General features: G+C 39.6%; 1 protein-coding gene across 1 annotated transcript; it reads right to left on the bottom strand.

The window, feature by feature from the left end:
• Nucleotides 1–2,567: 2,567 nt before the first annotated feature.
• On the bottom strand, nucleotides 2,568–3,623 carry LOC145297006 (protein CFDP2-like). The gene has a single exon (XM_080143227.1). It carries the CDS (start codon nucleotides 3,621–3,623, stop codon nucleotides 2,568–2,570), a length of 1,056 nt encoding a protein of 351 aa, XP_079999353.1.
• Between the last annotated feature and the right edge of the window lie 13,122 nt (nucleotides 3,624–16,745).

The raw sequence follows: 16,745 nt of genomic DNA, 5'->3' as shown, positions 1-16,745 counted from the left end.
GTCTATCCATCTATCTATCTATCTATCTATCTATCTATTAATTAATTAATTATCTATCTAAAACTAAACAAAATTTCTATGAGCAAAGTTTCTTTCCTAGAATGTGTATCTTGGGATCTCGGAGTTGCAGAGTTGCTTCCCAACTTACTATAACATGGTAATTTTCAATTCCTATGTAAATAAATTTTTGTTAAACGATTCTCTTTTAAAAATCAAATTTTGCCCAACAACCTTCATCATTACCGATCATCACGTTGTTGTCCGACGGTCCGTCTGACGCTCATTTAATCCTTATCCTCGAGTAGCCTTTGGGACTTGATAAGTGGTGACACCCTAGTAACGAAGAAAGCATCAAAAGGGTAGTCTTAATATTGTCTACGAATGGCAGAAATCTTAGAAAACGACCTTCAGTCTGCAGCGGAATGGAACTATAAATGGATGGTAACATATAATGCTACTAAATTTAGATTTCTTTCTTTTAACAGTTACAAGAAACCTCAACCACCAATTGCCATGACTAATAACATCGTACTTGTACTTGAAACGACATTCACCCTGGAGGAGTTGAGTCGGCTTCATGAAGATGCATATCTCGTACCGCTGCGGCCCAAGCCCGGCGATCGGAGGCAAGATCCCGAGTGAGCAATAGCCAGTCACGTCTCCAATGAGACAGGCCATAGATGAGCGGGCCCGAAATAAGCTCAGCGTCGGCTTTGATAGTCCCGAGCCACGTTCTTAGCTGGCCACCGACACGTTTTTTCCAGCCGGGTAGAGGACGTGGGGAGATAGCCTCGTGGATAAAGACCCCTGCATCACAGCGAGAGGCATGGCCGAACCATCGAAGGCGTCGGGCCTGCAGTAGGTCAGTAATTGCCTGGAGATTGCAGTGACGCCGGACTTCTTTGTTGGCGACGAAATCCAAGGGACAGACATGGAGAATGCGGCGGAGATCATAGTGGTCGAAAACTTCTACGCGTCACAGATCCGCTTTCCGTATGGGCCAGGTCTCACATCCATACAAAAGTATTGAGCGGACGAGGGCCTGGTAGATTCGTATTTTTGTCCTCAGATGTATTTCAGGCCATGACCATAATCGTCTTTGGAGTTGACAAAAGGCAGCTCGTGTGGCATTAATGCGCGCTTCAATCTCATTCATGCCTTGACCGGTACCAATGAACGTGCAGCCCAGGTATTTGAAGCTATCCGTCTCCTCGAGGGTTTCCCCGTTGAGAGTGACGGAGGATCTTTCTGCTTGGGGGATGCCAGCCGATAGAATCTTCGTCTTGCTGGCGTTGATTTTCATGCCGATCGCAGCTGCCTTCTCCTGGATTCGGTTCAGCACCGTCTGTATGTCTCTGTAGCTCTCCCTGAGAACCGCAATATCGTCCGCGTAGTTCAAATCAGTGAGATGAAAGTTACGCCCCACCACGACGCCAGGATATCCAGGCAGCGCCTGCTCCATGATCCAATCAATAGCGTAATTGAAAAGGTTGGGCGAGAGCGCGCATCCCTGGTGGACACCACTGCTGACGTTGAAGAAAGAGGAGTCCTGGCCATAACAGCGGACACGCGTGCGAGTCCGATGGTAGTAGGCCTTGATCAAGTTGAGTAGCTTCGGGGGGATACCATCTGCTTCCATCACTCTCCACAGGGTACCGCGGTCGACCGAGTCAAAAGCGGCAGCGAAGTCGATAAAGCATACGATTGTACGCTGTTGGTAGCACCAGCGCTGTTCCAAGGCTCGCCTCAGCGTGAATATTTGGTCGACGCATCCACGGCCAGGTCGGAATCCGCATTGGTTAGGACGAGTCCTTCTGTCCCTTTCGTATTGAAACCGTCTCAGAATGAGGATAGTGAAGACTTTGGCAGCGACATCTATAAGGCTGATGCCTCTGTAGTTACTACATGTCCGTTTGTCACCCTTCCTAAAAAAGGGAAGAAGGATGGCGTCACTCCAATCTTGGGGAATCTCCCCACTATTCCAAATCTCAGAAATCAGCTGGTGAAGGCGAGGGGTTAATTCATCGATTCCGGTCTTGTAGACCTCAGCCGGGATACCGTCCTCGCCTGGAACTTTGTTATTCTTCAACTTGGCAATGACGGCTCTGATTTCTTCATGGCTGGGGGTATCTGACGAGCAATCGTAGAGATCTGCAGCGGTGAGGGTGTTTTGACCTGGTATTGTAGGTGGAGGCTGGTGGTTCAGGAGTTCACGGAAGTGCTCGTGCCACCGATCCAATCGTGCGTTTAGCTCAGTAATGATTTCACCTCCACTGTTGTGGATGGATTCACTCACGGATGACCTCGTCTGTGTGCTGGACTTCAATAGTTGATATAACTTGCGGGAGTCCCCTACTGAGGCTGCATGTTCCATGTCAGTTGCGATATTGTACCAGTAGACATTGCGGTCGTTGCGGGCAGAGTGCGTTGTTTCTCAGCGAAGGCAACGGTAGTTGGCATCTCCATTGAGTCTGGCACGTTTAGCCTCCTCACCCAATTTCACCGTTCGACTTGAGATCCAGTCCTTTTGATGACGCTTTGTGAAACCCACGGTGTTGGCCGCTGCTTCAGTGACGTCCTTTTTGAGTGCTTTCCATATATCTTCCACCGATTCTTCTGGTTGTAAACCATTGAATCGGTTGCGTAGGTCCAGTCGAAACTGAGTCGCTGTGTCGTCCACTTTCAGCTGATATCAAGACATTTTTGACGGAAACGTGTTTGTTGGCCTTCAGTCGCATTGTGAGCTTGGCTCTAACAAGGACATGATCCGATCCATGGGTATTTCCTGTTTCAGCACTTCTGTAAGCGCGGCAGTCACGCATAATGCTTACCCAGCGTTTGCGTATCAAAATGTAGTCTATCTGGTTCGCCGTGACACCGTCATTCGAGTACCACGTCACCAGATGATGATTTGGATGCTGAAACTTCGTATTGGAGACAATGAGGTGATTGTTCATCGCGAAGTTAATGATACGTTCACCATTGGCACAGCGATTCCCGACGCCAAATGGGCCCAGCGTAGATCTTGTTTGAGCATCCCCCTTGCCAGTTCTGCCATTCCAATCACCTGCTATGACAAGCATGTCGCCGGCGGGGGTTCCGTTGATGGCAGCTTGTAATTCGTTGTAGAAGGTATCCTTTATAGCGTCGGCTGAGTCTAGCGTGGGTGCATAGACTGCGATGACAGAGACGTTGTGGATAACTCCTTTTAGCCGAATTCGGGCAAGACGAGGGGAAATGGGTTCCCAGTCCAAAAGAGATTTTTGTGCGCGGTCGCTCAGAGTGATTCCGACGCCATACAGTCCTGAGTTGTCCGTTACCCCACTGTGATAGAGGTGGTAGGAAGTATCTTCTTGTGGTACCTTGATGGATTGGTGACCACTGTCCGGTAATCTGACCTCAGACAAGCATGCGACGTCCACCTTGTATTGGTGTAGAGAGCGCACCGTTAGGGCTTGTGCCGCCTCAGATCTCAGGGTTTGGACGTTCCAACAGGCGAAGAAGTAGTTCTGTCTTCTTCGAAGCATTCCGGCTTGCAAATTTAACACTTGTTCCATCGGGTGAACAAGCGCGTCGGCTCCCGCGTACGCCGTAGTAGGGTCCGCAGTTGTATAATTGTGCATATTTCTCATGAAGTTATTTCTCATGAAGTTTCTTGGCGGTAGTAACCACAGGCTAACATCGTACCGGAAAGCATTTTACATTAATAATTTCTTCTCTCGGACTGCTAGATTTGTAATTTCTTCCTTTTTTTCCTGCTTCTCTGACTGTAATAAGCAGCAGAAGTTTTAAATGTAATGTGAACAAACATCTCAGTGTTCAATTATCCAGATAGTCTCCTGCAGACATGACTTCAAATAGTAGCAAGTGACAATATGGTTTGTTTGGTGTGAATAAGATTAAAACAAATATTGACCATCCAAGACTGAATATCACTATGGATAAATCCAGTGTCGAAATGGACAGTGATAACCTGATTATAAGAAGATTATGGAGAAAAAACATTTGGGTGACATGTATGAAAATAGTGAGACTCTTGTAAACATGTCTACTGCAACTTTAGAAACATACGAAAAACTATTGGGTTGGCCAAAACGTTCATTCCCCCACCCCACCCCCAGTTTAGAAACAAGAAAATTTATGCAATTTATTTTTCACGCACGATTTGGAAATCTTGAGAATTTTTGGGATTTTTCTGGTGGTCAAACGGCAACTTTGTTCCACGTTAGTTTTCATATGGTCACAAGCGATCGTTCTTGGCCAGCCAAAGCAAGTTTTATTTAGAATCAAACAAACTTTTTAGAATCAAACAAACCATTTCTGGCACAACCATTTTTTTGTAACCACGTTTTGTCAACGCATATGAAATGTTTTTATGCAGGTTTCTATAGCTTTCTTTTTTTCGATTTTCTGTCGTACTAAAAGCATCATATGTCAGTAGTGCTCTGCTTAATCTTCCATATCTAGGCCTGGGATACAAGCAAAAAATGTAAGAACTCCTTTGTCCGACGCTACACCAACTGCAGGATTTGAAGAATAAGAATATAAAACTAACTTTAGTAAGCCTGAGAGATGGTAGTCAGCAAACAAACGGATTTTGGGTCAACTTAATACTTGGGATAACCATATCAACTTAATACTTGGGATAACCATATCAACTTAATACTTGGGATAACCATATGAACTTAATACTTGGGATAACCATATCCGTCATTGAAGAACTAGAGCATCCTTCTATGCACCGAGAAAGTTTTTTTTTTCTTCAAAATAAGCGTGTGGAGAGACTAACTGATGCTGTTTCAAACCGGTTGCCAGTATGAAGCTGAATCTTAGAAAGAAATGAGCTAATGAAATCAAATAACAGCAATATATCATCACATGATGAAAGTAGATGTTAGAAGAATATACAAGATGGAATGATAAAATTGTAGTCCTAGAAAAAACACGATTCCATTTCCGTTTGATGAAAACCGGTTTCGTTGAAAACCATCTACTAGTTAGCCAGTTATGTACAAATCCCAAGAACGACCGGAGCCCTCTATCATGTTTGAAAGTGACACAATGTTCAATGAAAGAGATCAGAGATGTGTCGTACAACCCATACTCTCTACCGATCCAAGCTATGACAACAGAACTATTGCAATCACCCTGAAAATGCAAATCTGGATGATTCAATGCTTGAGGGCATGACTCAACGCAGTTTCCGGCCACGGTTATGATCTTTGGTGTGGTTTCAAGTGAGGGCCACTACATGATACCTCGCATCTTCGAAGTCGGCCTGAAAGTCAACACCAAAGTGTACCTGGATGTGCTGAAGAGTGTGATGATCCTCTGGTCTAATCAAGTGTCCGCTGGCACAAATCCAAAGAGACCCACACTTGGCTTCAGAAGAAGTGCTACGACTTTGTACCCTTTTCTCACTGCCCCCCCCCCACCCCGACCTAAACTCGCTGGACTACTTCGTTTGGTCATACGTAGAGAACGTCACCAACATGACTTCCCACAATACCAAAACCAGCCTGATCGCCGCCATCCGCCAAATATTCACCGGCGTTTGTTGAAAAGGCATGCTCCCAGTTCCAGACCTGTATCGAGGAAATGATTGAAACTGAAGGCGGCTACATCGAATAGATCTCAGCTCTATACATAATCAAGTTACTTGAATTGATTTTTTCAATAAAAGTTGGGTTTTTTTTCTAAATAAAGCTGTAGTGTTTGTCGCCCTAAAGAAAAATGTATCATTCCACCCTGTATATATTAATTTAATAAGTTTTACGCCAGACAACCACACTCCTGAAATATTTCTACCTTTTAATTTCTCCCTCGTCGGACCAATGTTAAAATACGGTGTCCTTGTTATATAATACCTGATATCCAGCATCTGATGGGAGTTCAAAGTAGTGTTTGAACGATTCCAATATTTTTTTCCGATTCTAATATAATTAATGATTCCGTACTAAATTCTTGATTCTAATACAATTACCGATACCGATTCTTTATAAGTCTCTAAACATTTGACTATAAAATGGTTATTTTGTCCAGATTACTGTAAAAACACATCTTAAACGTGCATATATTCTTTGTGAGAGGAAGGTCTATAGATTTTAGTTTTACTAGAAGTTTAAAATCAATAAATATTTATTATTTTATAATCGCTACCAGCAGTGGAAGATTTTTCTTAAACCAAAATAAAATAAAAAAGATAATTAAAGGAATCGTTTTTGGCATCGGAAAATAGGCACCAATTTTTCCGATTCCGATACCTCAAAAGTTTCAAATTTTTTGATATCCGTGACCGATTCTAATTAATCGTCCATAATCTCCTCATTATGATATATCTCGGGGCTTATTATTCACTCTTGCACCAGTAAGAAGTCTATGCGGATACTACAAGAAATTATTTAAGCTTGCTTGTTTTATTTATTTATTTTGTTAAAAAAAATAAATTGAATTGAATAATTGATGAAGAGAGTACGGGTTAGGGAGGAAGGAAACAGGAAATACGGAACTAACCCTAAGCGGGTTTAACCGGCTTCTTCCTTGGGAGGAAGTTCCATGTGTAACGTTGCGGGTTTGTAAGGTCTATATATATATATATATATATATATATATATATATATATGTGTGTGTGTGTGTGTGTGTGTGTGTGTGTGTGCGTGCGTCAGGCGTGTATATAACGAACGTAAATATATAATGAGTTTCTTCGCGTCGTCTAGTGTTTCATAAATGTTCTTTGCGTATGTGTGTATGGGTGTATAACTATTTACACATATACATTACAGAAATAGATACAGTTTCAAGAGGACATATAACATTTTATAAACAAACAAAAGGGGCGGAATATCTTTCTTGGGATTTACATCTTACCAAACAGGAAAATATTACCTTCATTCATCCGGATCTTGGTTGACGAATCTGCCAAAGCTGAAATGAACATCCATCCCAAGGAAATGACCAACAAGCCTCGGATTGTATTTCAGACAACTTTTATTCCAAATGCGTTCCTATTGGACGCGTGTTAGATTTTGCTTTCCCCTGCGCACAGGGCCATACAGGCGCTGTCTCCAACGCTCTAACTCTCTCCATTCGCCTCCCGCCTCTCTAACACTGTCTCTGTCTGTCTGTATGTCTGTATGTCTGTCTCTCTCTCTTTCTCTCTCTCTCTCTAACTGATCACTAACTATTTCTTTATATATCTCTTATCTCTAGTATTCGCTTGCTATGAAGTAATTCAGCTCACATCTTTTAACATGTGACTTTTGAATCACGTTTTCGACCCGTTTTTTTAGAACCCATTTGTTTGAGTGCTTAAACACTCAACTCACCCAGGCCACATTCCTGATTCTTTCGTTCGATTTTTCTACTAACCCATCCAGAATTCCGAACCTATAACATACTTATCTTTGTTCATACCGACAAACAATAATGTTATTTTATCTAACATTTTTACTTTTAATAATAATACTCGATTTTCTAAACCGACTATCAGCAAGAAAACCTGATGTCGCCCCGACATAATCTAACAATGGGAGTATGAAATTCACACATGGTCCCTAGTCGCATGTATATCCCCGTTAAGGAAGATGACGTTAAGTGTTTTGCAACTCTTGCATACAGCGCCTGGAATTCCCAAATTGGTCACCTGTCTGGTACTAACCAGGCTCGACGTAGCTTAACTCAAGCCTCAAAAGAATACCTTGAATTAAAACGAGATGCAATGCCATACTATATGTAGTCAACAAAAAATATTACGTAGACTCAATGCAAATCGGACAGTAATTCACCATTGGGAATTATATGTAATCAGAAAATAGTTATCAGAAAAGCAAAGTTCACTAGAGATGTCCATAAGAGATAAGTATGGTAAGAAAGACATTCCTTTCACTTATCTCTTTCTTTTCTCACATATCTAGAGTTTGTTCGGCGCTTATCTCATTTCCACGGAGAGAAGATGTAATACATGGTCGAGAAAGTGAGTTTTGAAGAGCCAGTGCTCCAAAGGAAAAGCATGCTGGCCTGCAAAACATACCTGGGTGGCCTCATCGTTATTCTCCGGTAGAAGCGGCTCAGACGATTAGTAATAAACTAAGCCCTTCTCAAAGGATGGAAAGACAACGCTTGAGAGGCTGAATATCCAAGAACTGTAGAGGAACACGCTCCGGACAATAACGAACAAACCACCTCAGCAATGACCTTGACTTCTCAGCACGATCCCTAACATTAGTCTTTGTTGTTTGGTCTTTCAATTCTAAATATGGCTGTTCGTTTCATTTCCACTTTTTCCACCCATGCATATAATGCGGTGGTTTTCCGACTGGAACAGTCAATCAATCGATGTGATTGAAAAATGGGCGATTTCACCGATTTCGATGACAATAAAAGTATTGGAAGTATGAAACATTCGTTGATCCTCACTCAATCCCGGGCAACGTTGGGTCTCCCTGCGCGTAGTATTTAAGGTTTTCGACATATTCATTAATATACATTTAAATTTCCGGGTTATTAGCATCAATTTTGTTTTCCCAAGATCTGCCTTACTTTAAAAAATTGTTTTGTTTTTTTATTATTATTCACAACTTCGAATTGTTATCTCTTTTTGAAACTGGCAATTGGGTTTCGATTTAGGGTATAATTTCATGTAAAAAAAAAATAAAAAGTAATTTAATTTTTTTTAATTAATTGAAGGGACCTGAAACATCCTTTCTTTTGTTGAAATAAATACATTATATTAGCCTTTGTTCAGTCTCAAAAGACAAAGGATACCGCCTGTAGGGACAGCTGTTCGTGTAATTGTGAGGCAAGGGTTGCGCAATCTCCAACCACACCTCTCCTGAATCGGCACAGTTTGAGTCCAGTGGCAAGGAGAAGTCTAGGACGACTGGAAACAATGCCGAGATAAGCAGAGATCATATACAGCACCTGGAAGTCCCAAATGGTCACCAATTTAGTACTGACTAGGTTCAACGTTGCTTAACTTCGGTGATCCATCGGGAACCGGTGTGTCAACGTGATTATGACGTGATTAGCATTCATTTATTATTTACAGCTGTTACTCCTATCCATTAGAAACAAAACGCACAGTACTATTTAGACATAAGTCAACTTTTTCTATGAATTAAGCTGAAAACATAGATGAAAGAAAAATAATGGAGGGAAAATATTTAAAACGTTTCTTTTAATAACTATGACATAAAATATTCTTTTCGTATATCGATCGCTTTTTTTTAATAATCTTATGATTTGATTTTTAATAGATACTAGCGAGGGGTACCCGGCGTGGTCCGAGTGTTTGTAGGTGTGTGTGTTGGGGGGATCAAGACAACCCTGTTTAAAAAAAAAAACATTGGCCGGGTGTTTGGAGGTGTAAAAGAAAAAAAATGTTTCAGTAGGAAAGTAGGCTTGAACCCCGAACCTTTGACGTGGAGGTAGAAACGAAATGAAAAAAAAAATCTTATGACCTAACCATCTCGGCCACGAGAGAAGAGGAATGAAAAAATCATCTTAATTTAACGTTTATAAAATGAAATTGACAGGTACGAGAAACTTAAGTCGCGTGATGTTTGACCTTGAAAAATGACTCGGCGGCGAGCCAGTTTTCGCTTTTTTTATACTGAAAAGCGAAAGTTACACGGGACGCTCTAAAAATTTGGAAAAATAGCGCGTGAATGTCGGGCAAATTAAATACACACGCGATCCTCGTTCTTAAGTCGTAGATATTATCATTTAGACGTGATATAAAAAGTTTTAAGAGGAAGCGAGCCGACGAAAAAAGCCTTTTGCAGACATTTTTTTTACATAGGCATCACCACATTATCAAGGCCAAGAGGCCACTCAAGGATAAGGGTTAAAGAGTGTACAGTAGAAATTGGACAATATAGTAATCATTAGTAATGAAAATTTGGTAAATTTGATAACTTATATGGAACGGCTCATCAAGAACTTATTTACGTTAGACTTGACACACAACCATAGTGTAGTCAGCCGGAAAGCAGGAAAACGGAAAACAATTCCACAGGCGTGCAGTTCTAAGAAAGAAGCTTTGTTCATGGAATCTACGTTTAGGTTTGGGCACAGATAAAGAGTGGGGGAATTATTGATAGTGTTTACAGCTAGACGAGTGTTTCTTGTGAAAGTTTGGCGAGGGGGGACCATAGATTGAAGCTCAGTCGAACACTTTCCATGAAAATAACGATACATCAGAGACAAACTCGCAACATCTCTTCTGTGAGATAGAGGTTGCAGCGAAGAGAAAAGGACATCTCCTACGAGGCTACGAAGTCTATTTTGAACTCTATCAAGGCAGGACAAGTCCTTTCTAGCAGCTCCTGCCCAGATGTGGCAACAGTATTCCATCCTTGGACGTACCTGGCTCTTATATAGATAGAGAATAGCATCAGCAGTGAGATATTTACCGGATCGATAGAAAGATCCCACCATTTTTCCAGCGGCCTTGGCAACAGATTTGATGTACGTGTTCCATTTAAGATCAGGAGTAATGGTCAAGCCCAGAAGTTTTTCAAAACTTGAGGCCTCCTGAAGACGAGAGCCATTCATTTCAATTGATGCCAGATGTGGATTAGAATGTTTATGATGTAAAGAGAGAAGCTTGGTTTTAGATGCATTAAAAGTAACCAGCCACTCCTTTCCCCATTGTACTACGTGCTCAAGATCAGAGGAGAGAGAATTGGAGAGAACTTGGTCGTTTACTGTCTTAGATGTGCTACCATAAATGGTAGTGTCGTCAGCATAAACGTCTACAAATGATGAAAGGATGTGATTTGGAAGATTATTAATGTAGATCAAAAAAAGAGTTGGGCCCAGGATGGACCCCCTGAGGGACACCGGCATTAATACTGTGAGCTTCTGATTTTTGCCCCTCAACTACTACTCTTATGAATCTATCAGAAAGAAATGATTTAATAATTGAGAAGACTTTTCCAGCTATACCATAGCTAGCGATCTTATGAAGTAAACCTTTATGCCATACCCTATCAAAGGCTTTAGATATGTCAAGAGCAATTGCCCTAGAAAGATTGCCACCGTCGAGAGATTTGCTAATCCTATGCGATATAACTGTAAGCACATCTGCTGTAGATCTAGCAGAACGGAAACCATATTGAGTGTCACTAAGAAGATTATTTTTGTTGAGATGTTTGATTACTTCTGTATTTAACACAGATTCTAGCAACTTACACATGACGCACAGGAGACTTATTGGCCTGTCCTGAGAGGGGGATGAGCGATCACCTGAATTCTTAAATACAGGGCATACTCATGAAATTTTCCAGGGAGATGGGAAGCTATTCTCCTTAAGACAACGTTTAAGCAGTTTTGTAAGTATGGGCGCTTATTCAGGTTGAAGTTTTTTGAGTACTATAATTGGAATACCGTCAGGGCCAGTTGCTTTACTGGAATACACAAAAAGCGAACATACATACATACATACACACACACACATTTTCGCTTTTATATATATAGATAATCATCTGAAGTTTAAAAAAAATGGTTGAATAACAAAATGATTTGAAGATGATTATTAAATCGTTAACAAGTATCAACTTGGCAAAAGGGGTGTCATATTATATTAAACCAACATGGAATATTGAATCGATTGAGCAATCATTTCTTTCAAAACAAATTGTTTAATATCTAACAATTTGCTACATAGCAACAGTATCTCGAAGGCTAAAGTCCTGGATATGACCTTAAACTATATCCGATGGTGAGGCCTCTAGCTTACGGTCTTTGGGGAGTGTGGCGCCACCCTTTAATTGCCATTGCTCCCAGATCCACTCTGACCCAGAGTACCTGTTAGGGTCCCAACTATGAGTTATATAGAAACCGACTTGAAAAAAACAAATATATTCTTTTAAAAAACTTTTCTTCAAAATCACTGGATTCGGCATTAAATAACCTGAAAAGGGTTGATATGCCGTAAAACAAACAACCAATCAATCAACCAATCAATCAATCAATCAATCAATCAATCAATCGAAGAATTAAAAGCATTTCAAGAAAAAGTTGTACTACATATTATTTGACAATACTAAAACGTCTATAAAACATGTGGAAAGAAGTTCAATTTATTATTATTTATTGCATCTTTATATATAATTGTACCAGTGCTCATTAATTCGGTATCTTTTTTGCATTTTTTTTAATTTGGGGCCATATTTACAAGGATACAATGAGTGACAGAGCGCGTATTGGGGCATATGAGAGAATCAGCAGCTGCCAAAGAATAGCTGGCTAGCAAAAGTACTCGCCGCAGCAGCCGTTAAATCATGTATGCAAATTAGTAAGTGTGAGCGAGCTTGTGTCACAAGAAAAGGAGAGAAAAATATGTAGTAGCCGAAACTTGCTACAATCACAGGCAGGAGCTAATTCTCGCGGCCCGAGATTTGAAATCCATTTTCTTCCTGGCTTCAGTAGGCTGAACGTGAGTACAACAAGCTAATATGGTTCTCTTCAAACTCACATTTGTTTCCACATGTGGTATTCAAACGAACTTTCTTTGTCATTCTACAGAACTGCTCTTGTCGATATACAGACGCACACACCAACTACAACATGAATATACACTGATGTCTTGAAGTCCAACATAAACAAGTTCCTGATGAACCGCCTCCTTAAGTAAGACACTTTATTAGAGCTCCATTACTAACGATTACTACGATATTGTCCCATTGATTAATGTACACGCAATAACCCTTATCCTTGAGTGCCCCCCGGGCCTTGGTAAGTGGTTACTTCTATGTAAAAAAAAAGACTTTGCTCTTGCTTTCTCCTTTGACCGGCCTCCTTCTTCTAGCTATAAACATGTGTAAACGAAACCTTTCTCTCCTCACCAAGCCAGCAATATATTAACTCTATCGTTACACAAGAACACTTTCGCCTACTAACCCGCATCTCTCTTGTATACGCTACTAACGAGGATAACAAATGAAGCTGTTTATTAAATGTTAAAATAACACTTCTCTTAATTGTATTCATTATTAACTAAAAATACACCACGTTGCATGCTGGCGAAGATGGGCGTATAAATATAAGGGTGGGAAAGTACTGGTTATAATGAATGTATTTCATTTGCACTTAAAAAAAAAACTTCCCGAGTCGGATTTTTATTTATTTATTTATTTTTTGTGTACGTGTTTGTTTCTGTAAGGTTACAGATGTAAGGAGTTAAGCAGCGAGATGTGTATCCAAATTACTCTAAAAATTCTGCATGTCAGTACAGTCAGGGAAGCAAGAAAACCGGGAGGGAATTTCAAAGTCTAGCAACTTGAGAGAATAAACTATTAGAGTAGACGGCGTTCCGGCATCAAGGGATCTCTATATTGAAGAGGTAGAATTTTGCTGCTTGTCAGGTTAATCGAAGGTAATTACGTCGAAGTAACACAAGCACTATGAGTTCGCCAGAGCATATTCCATCAAATACTTGTAAAACAGGCACAGGAGGGTAACACTGCGGTAAGGAGACAGGGATTGGAGTTTGGTTGATATTAGATTTGAGACTCTTTTGTTAGCCCTGTCTAAGAGGGAGGGGCTAGTGGTAAATGTACCAGCCCAAATGTTTTGTTGAGTTTTACGGCATGCCAACCCTTTGGGATATTTTATGCGGAGTGTCTATGGGTTCAAGGAGCTGTTGTATAAAGGGTTCTTTTTAAATTTTTTTTATAAAGGCCAATTTTTTAAAGATATAAATGCATAATGTGGGGATTGTTTTTATCGAATACATCCTTCATATTTTTTTCTTTATAGAAATTATTCCTTGTTACAAAATTAGTGCATTCAGTTATTATGTGCTTTATTGTTAGTGGTGTTTGACAAGGCATACAAATGGATTGGATTTCTTTTTTTTTTTTGTTTTTTTTTGTAGGGGATATGAGTGGGTTAAATGTGTATGGTCTATTTTTATTCTTGTTAGTTTGACTTTTTCTTTTCCGTTTAGTTTCGTATTTTGTTCTTTTTTTTAATTTTTGGCATTATTTCGTGAAGTTTGTTGTTACGATGTTCATTCTAATAAGTTTGTCATTTCTCTGTTGTGTATGTGTTGAGATGTCCTTTAAGATCTGTGTATAGAATTTTAAAGTTTGCATCATTTTGGAGATTTAAGGCGATTTTTGCTGCTGAATCCGCTAATTCATTACCTTTGAAACCAGAATGGCTTGGTATCCAGCACAAAATTATTCCTTTTTTTTTTTTACTGTTTAATTATCTTAATTTGTGGAGTAATTTTGCGATTAGAGGGTTACCCGTTTTTCTATTTTTTTAATAGCTTTTAGAGTAGATTGGGAGTCTGCAAAGATTATAAATTTGGATTCTTTGTTATTGGAGGCTAGACTGAGAGCTAGGATTAGAGCATGTATTTCGCCACTGAAAATTGATGTTTGTTTTGGGAGGTTTGTTTGTTTGTTTTTTGTTTTGTTTTTGTTTTTTTTTTAGTTTTGTTGCACTGGCTGTTGCGTTATTTTGTTTAGACCCATCTGTATAGATGTGTGTGATTTGGATACTTTTCTTTGATTTTATTGAGATCATCATGGTAAGTTATTGGATGGATATATTTCTTTTCATGCTTACTTAAAATTAGATCGATGTTAGGGGTTATGATTTCCCAAAGAGGGTTTTTGAGTAGAACAGTTCCATGAATTTTGGTTACGGGTAGATTTGCTTCTTTGGAGATCAGTTTTATTCTGAGTCCAAAAGTTTTAATTATATCTTCTTTTTGGTCGAAAAGGTGTTTGCGATTTGGGGTTAAAGCGTTATTGTGTGCTGGGTTTGTGGAGTTGGCTGTTAGTTTTGTGTAGTACTTTAGACCAAGGTTTTGGTTTCTAAGCACTGAAGGGGGTTCATGCGCTTTTGCGTATAGGATTTCTACAGGGGAGGTTTGAAACGATCCTAGTGCTAGACTCAGTCCGGAGTGGCATATTGTGTTGAGAATTTTAGATATGACTTTCTGGTGGATTGATATATAAAGCTGCCATGTGGCAACAATACTCCCTGCATGGGCGAATGGTGATTCATACAGATATAAGACACTGTCAGGTATTCGTAATTTTCTAGCACGGAAAAGAGAGCCCACCTTGTTTACAGCAACCTTGGCAATGTCTTCGGTGTATTTGTTTATTTCATAATTACGAGAAATTTCGTTAAGATCAGTTTTTTTACATAGGCATCATCACTTATCAAGGCCCAGAGGCCACTCAAGGATAAGAGTTAAAGAGTGTACAGTAGTCAATTGGACAATATAGTAATCCTTAGTAATGGAAATTCTGTAAATTTGTTAATTTAAGTGAAACGGCTCATCAAGAACTTGTTTACGCTGTGTTACATGATAAGAGTTGTCCCCTTTTCATGTAAGTATAAAAACAGAGAGATTAGTTAAAATGAAAATAAGAGAAAGCAGAAATCGAACCCTGGATATAAGTTTTAAAGAACAATAGGTTTAAATGGAATGTCCAGTAAATTGTTAATTCTGATGAAATAAATAATAAATAAACTATTCAATTGTTAGAAAGAATGTAGATAATAAAATATGGGTTAAATAAAGTAGATATGTAGGTTGAATTCCTTTGTAAAAACATCAAAGAAAAAATAGGTTATTGGGAAATCATATGTCGGAAACGTGCAAAGTCGCGCATGTTGAAACACGTGAATTTTTCTCACGTGGCCAGACATGCATGGATGTCTCAATATAGGAAGTGAGGGTTAGTTAGTTAGGGTTAGTCAGTGAGAAACTCATAGAGAGTCTGGAGTTTGGAATTCGAACGTCTAGGAAGCAAGACGGTCACTTTGAAACTAAAATGTGAAGCTTTGAATTCTTGATGAGAAAACCACGGCCGGTCGTGAAGAAATAAACCCATTATGTGTTTTGATAAAACGTCGTCTTGTGTTTGTGATTCTTACAAAAAGGTAAAGTGAATTGTTAATATATGTCTGTGTTATAAAATGCCGTGACATACACATCTCATATCCGCAATGTGAATCAACATCTCATATCTACACTAAGACTGTCTGAACACTATCTCCTCACTCTAAGAGCTTCTCCTTCTTCAACACATTTAAGTATGAACATTTAAAATATAGGAATCTCTCATGACATGAACAATCTCTCTAAGTCTCTTACAACTACATCTCTCTCTCAACGACAAACAGATATAATAAGACGCTTTTAATGAAACCCAATATATAACAGTTGGACCTGAAGACAACCATACTGTAGTTAGCTGGAAAGCAGGCAAACGGAAAACAGTTCCACAGGCGTGCAGTTCTAAGAAAGAAACTTTGATCATGGAATTTAGGCACAGATAAAGAGTGTAGAAATTATTGATTGTGTTTTCAGTTAGATAATGTTTCTCATGAAAGTTTGGTGAGAGTGGATTGGAGATTGCAATTCAGATGAGCATTTGCCATGAAAATAACGATAAAGCAGAGACAAACTCGCAACATCTCTTCTGTGAAAAAGAGGTTGCAGGGAACAGAAAAGGGCATCCCTTACTAGGTTACGAAGTCTAGAGTCTTAGCGGGTTTTTCCACTCAGGGTTAGTTATTTTTTGGTGAAAAAACAAATAAATTTCACTGGAGCGCTAACAATTTGTCCTAGATGTTAGCTAAACTGAACAGTATTCTCCACACTGACGATTCCCTAAAAGGATGAAATATATATGTAGATAGATAATAATTAAAATTATTTCTGGATAATGTTGTCAAGTCCGCGAAATAAACTGGTGTTTCTATTAACACGC

The sequence above is a fragment of the Euprymna scolopes genome, chromosome 17 (assembly GCF_053919585.1).
Source record: "Euprymna scolopes isolate OS-2025 chromosome 17, ASM5391958v1, whole genome shotgun sequence".
In the NCBI taxonomy this organism is placed as follows: Eukaryota; Metazoa; Mollusca; class Cephalopoda; order Sepiida; family Sepiolidae; genus Euprymna; species Euprymna scolopes.
The sequence above is the reverse complement of the archived record's forward strand: the minus strand, read 5'-3'. Positions and strand labels throughout refer to the sequence as shown.

Coding starts and splice junctions, on each gene's coding strand:
- LOC145297006 (XM_080143227.1), bottom strand. CDS start 3,623: ATGCACAATTATACAACTGCGGACCCTACTACGGCGTACGCGGGAGCC.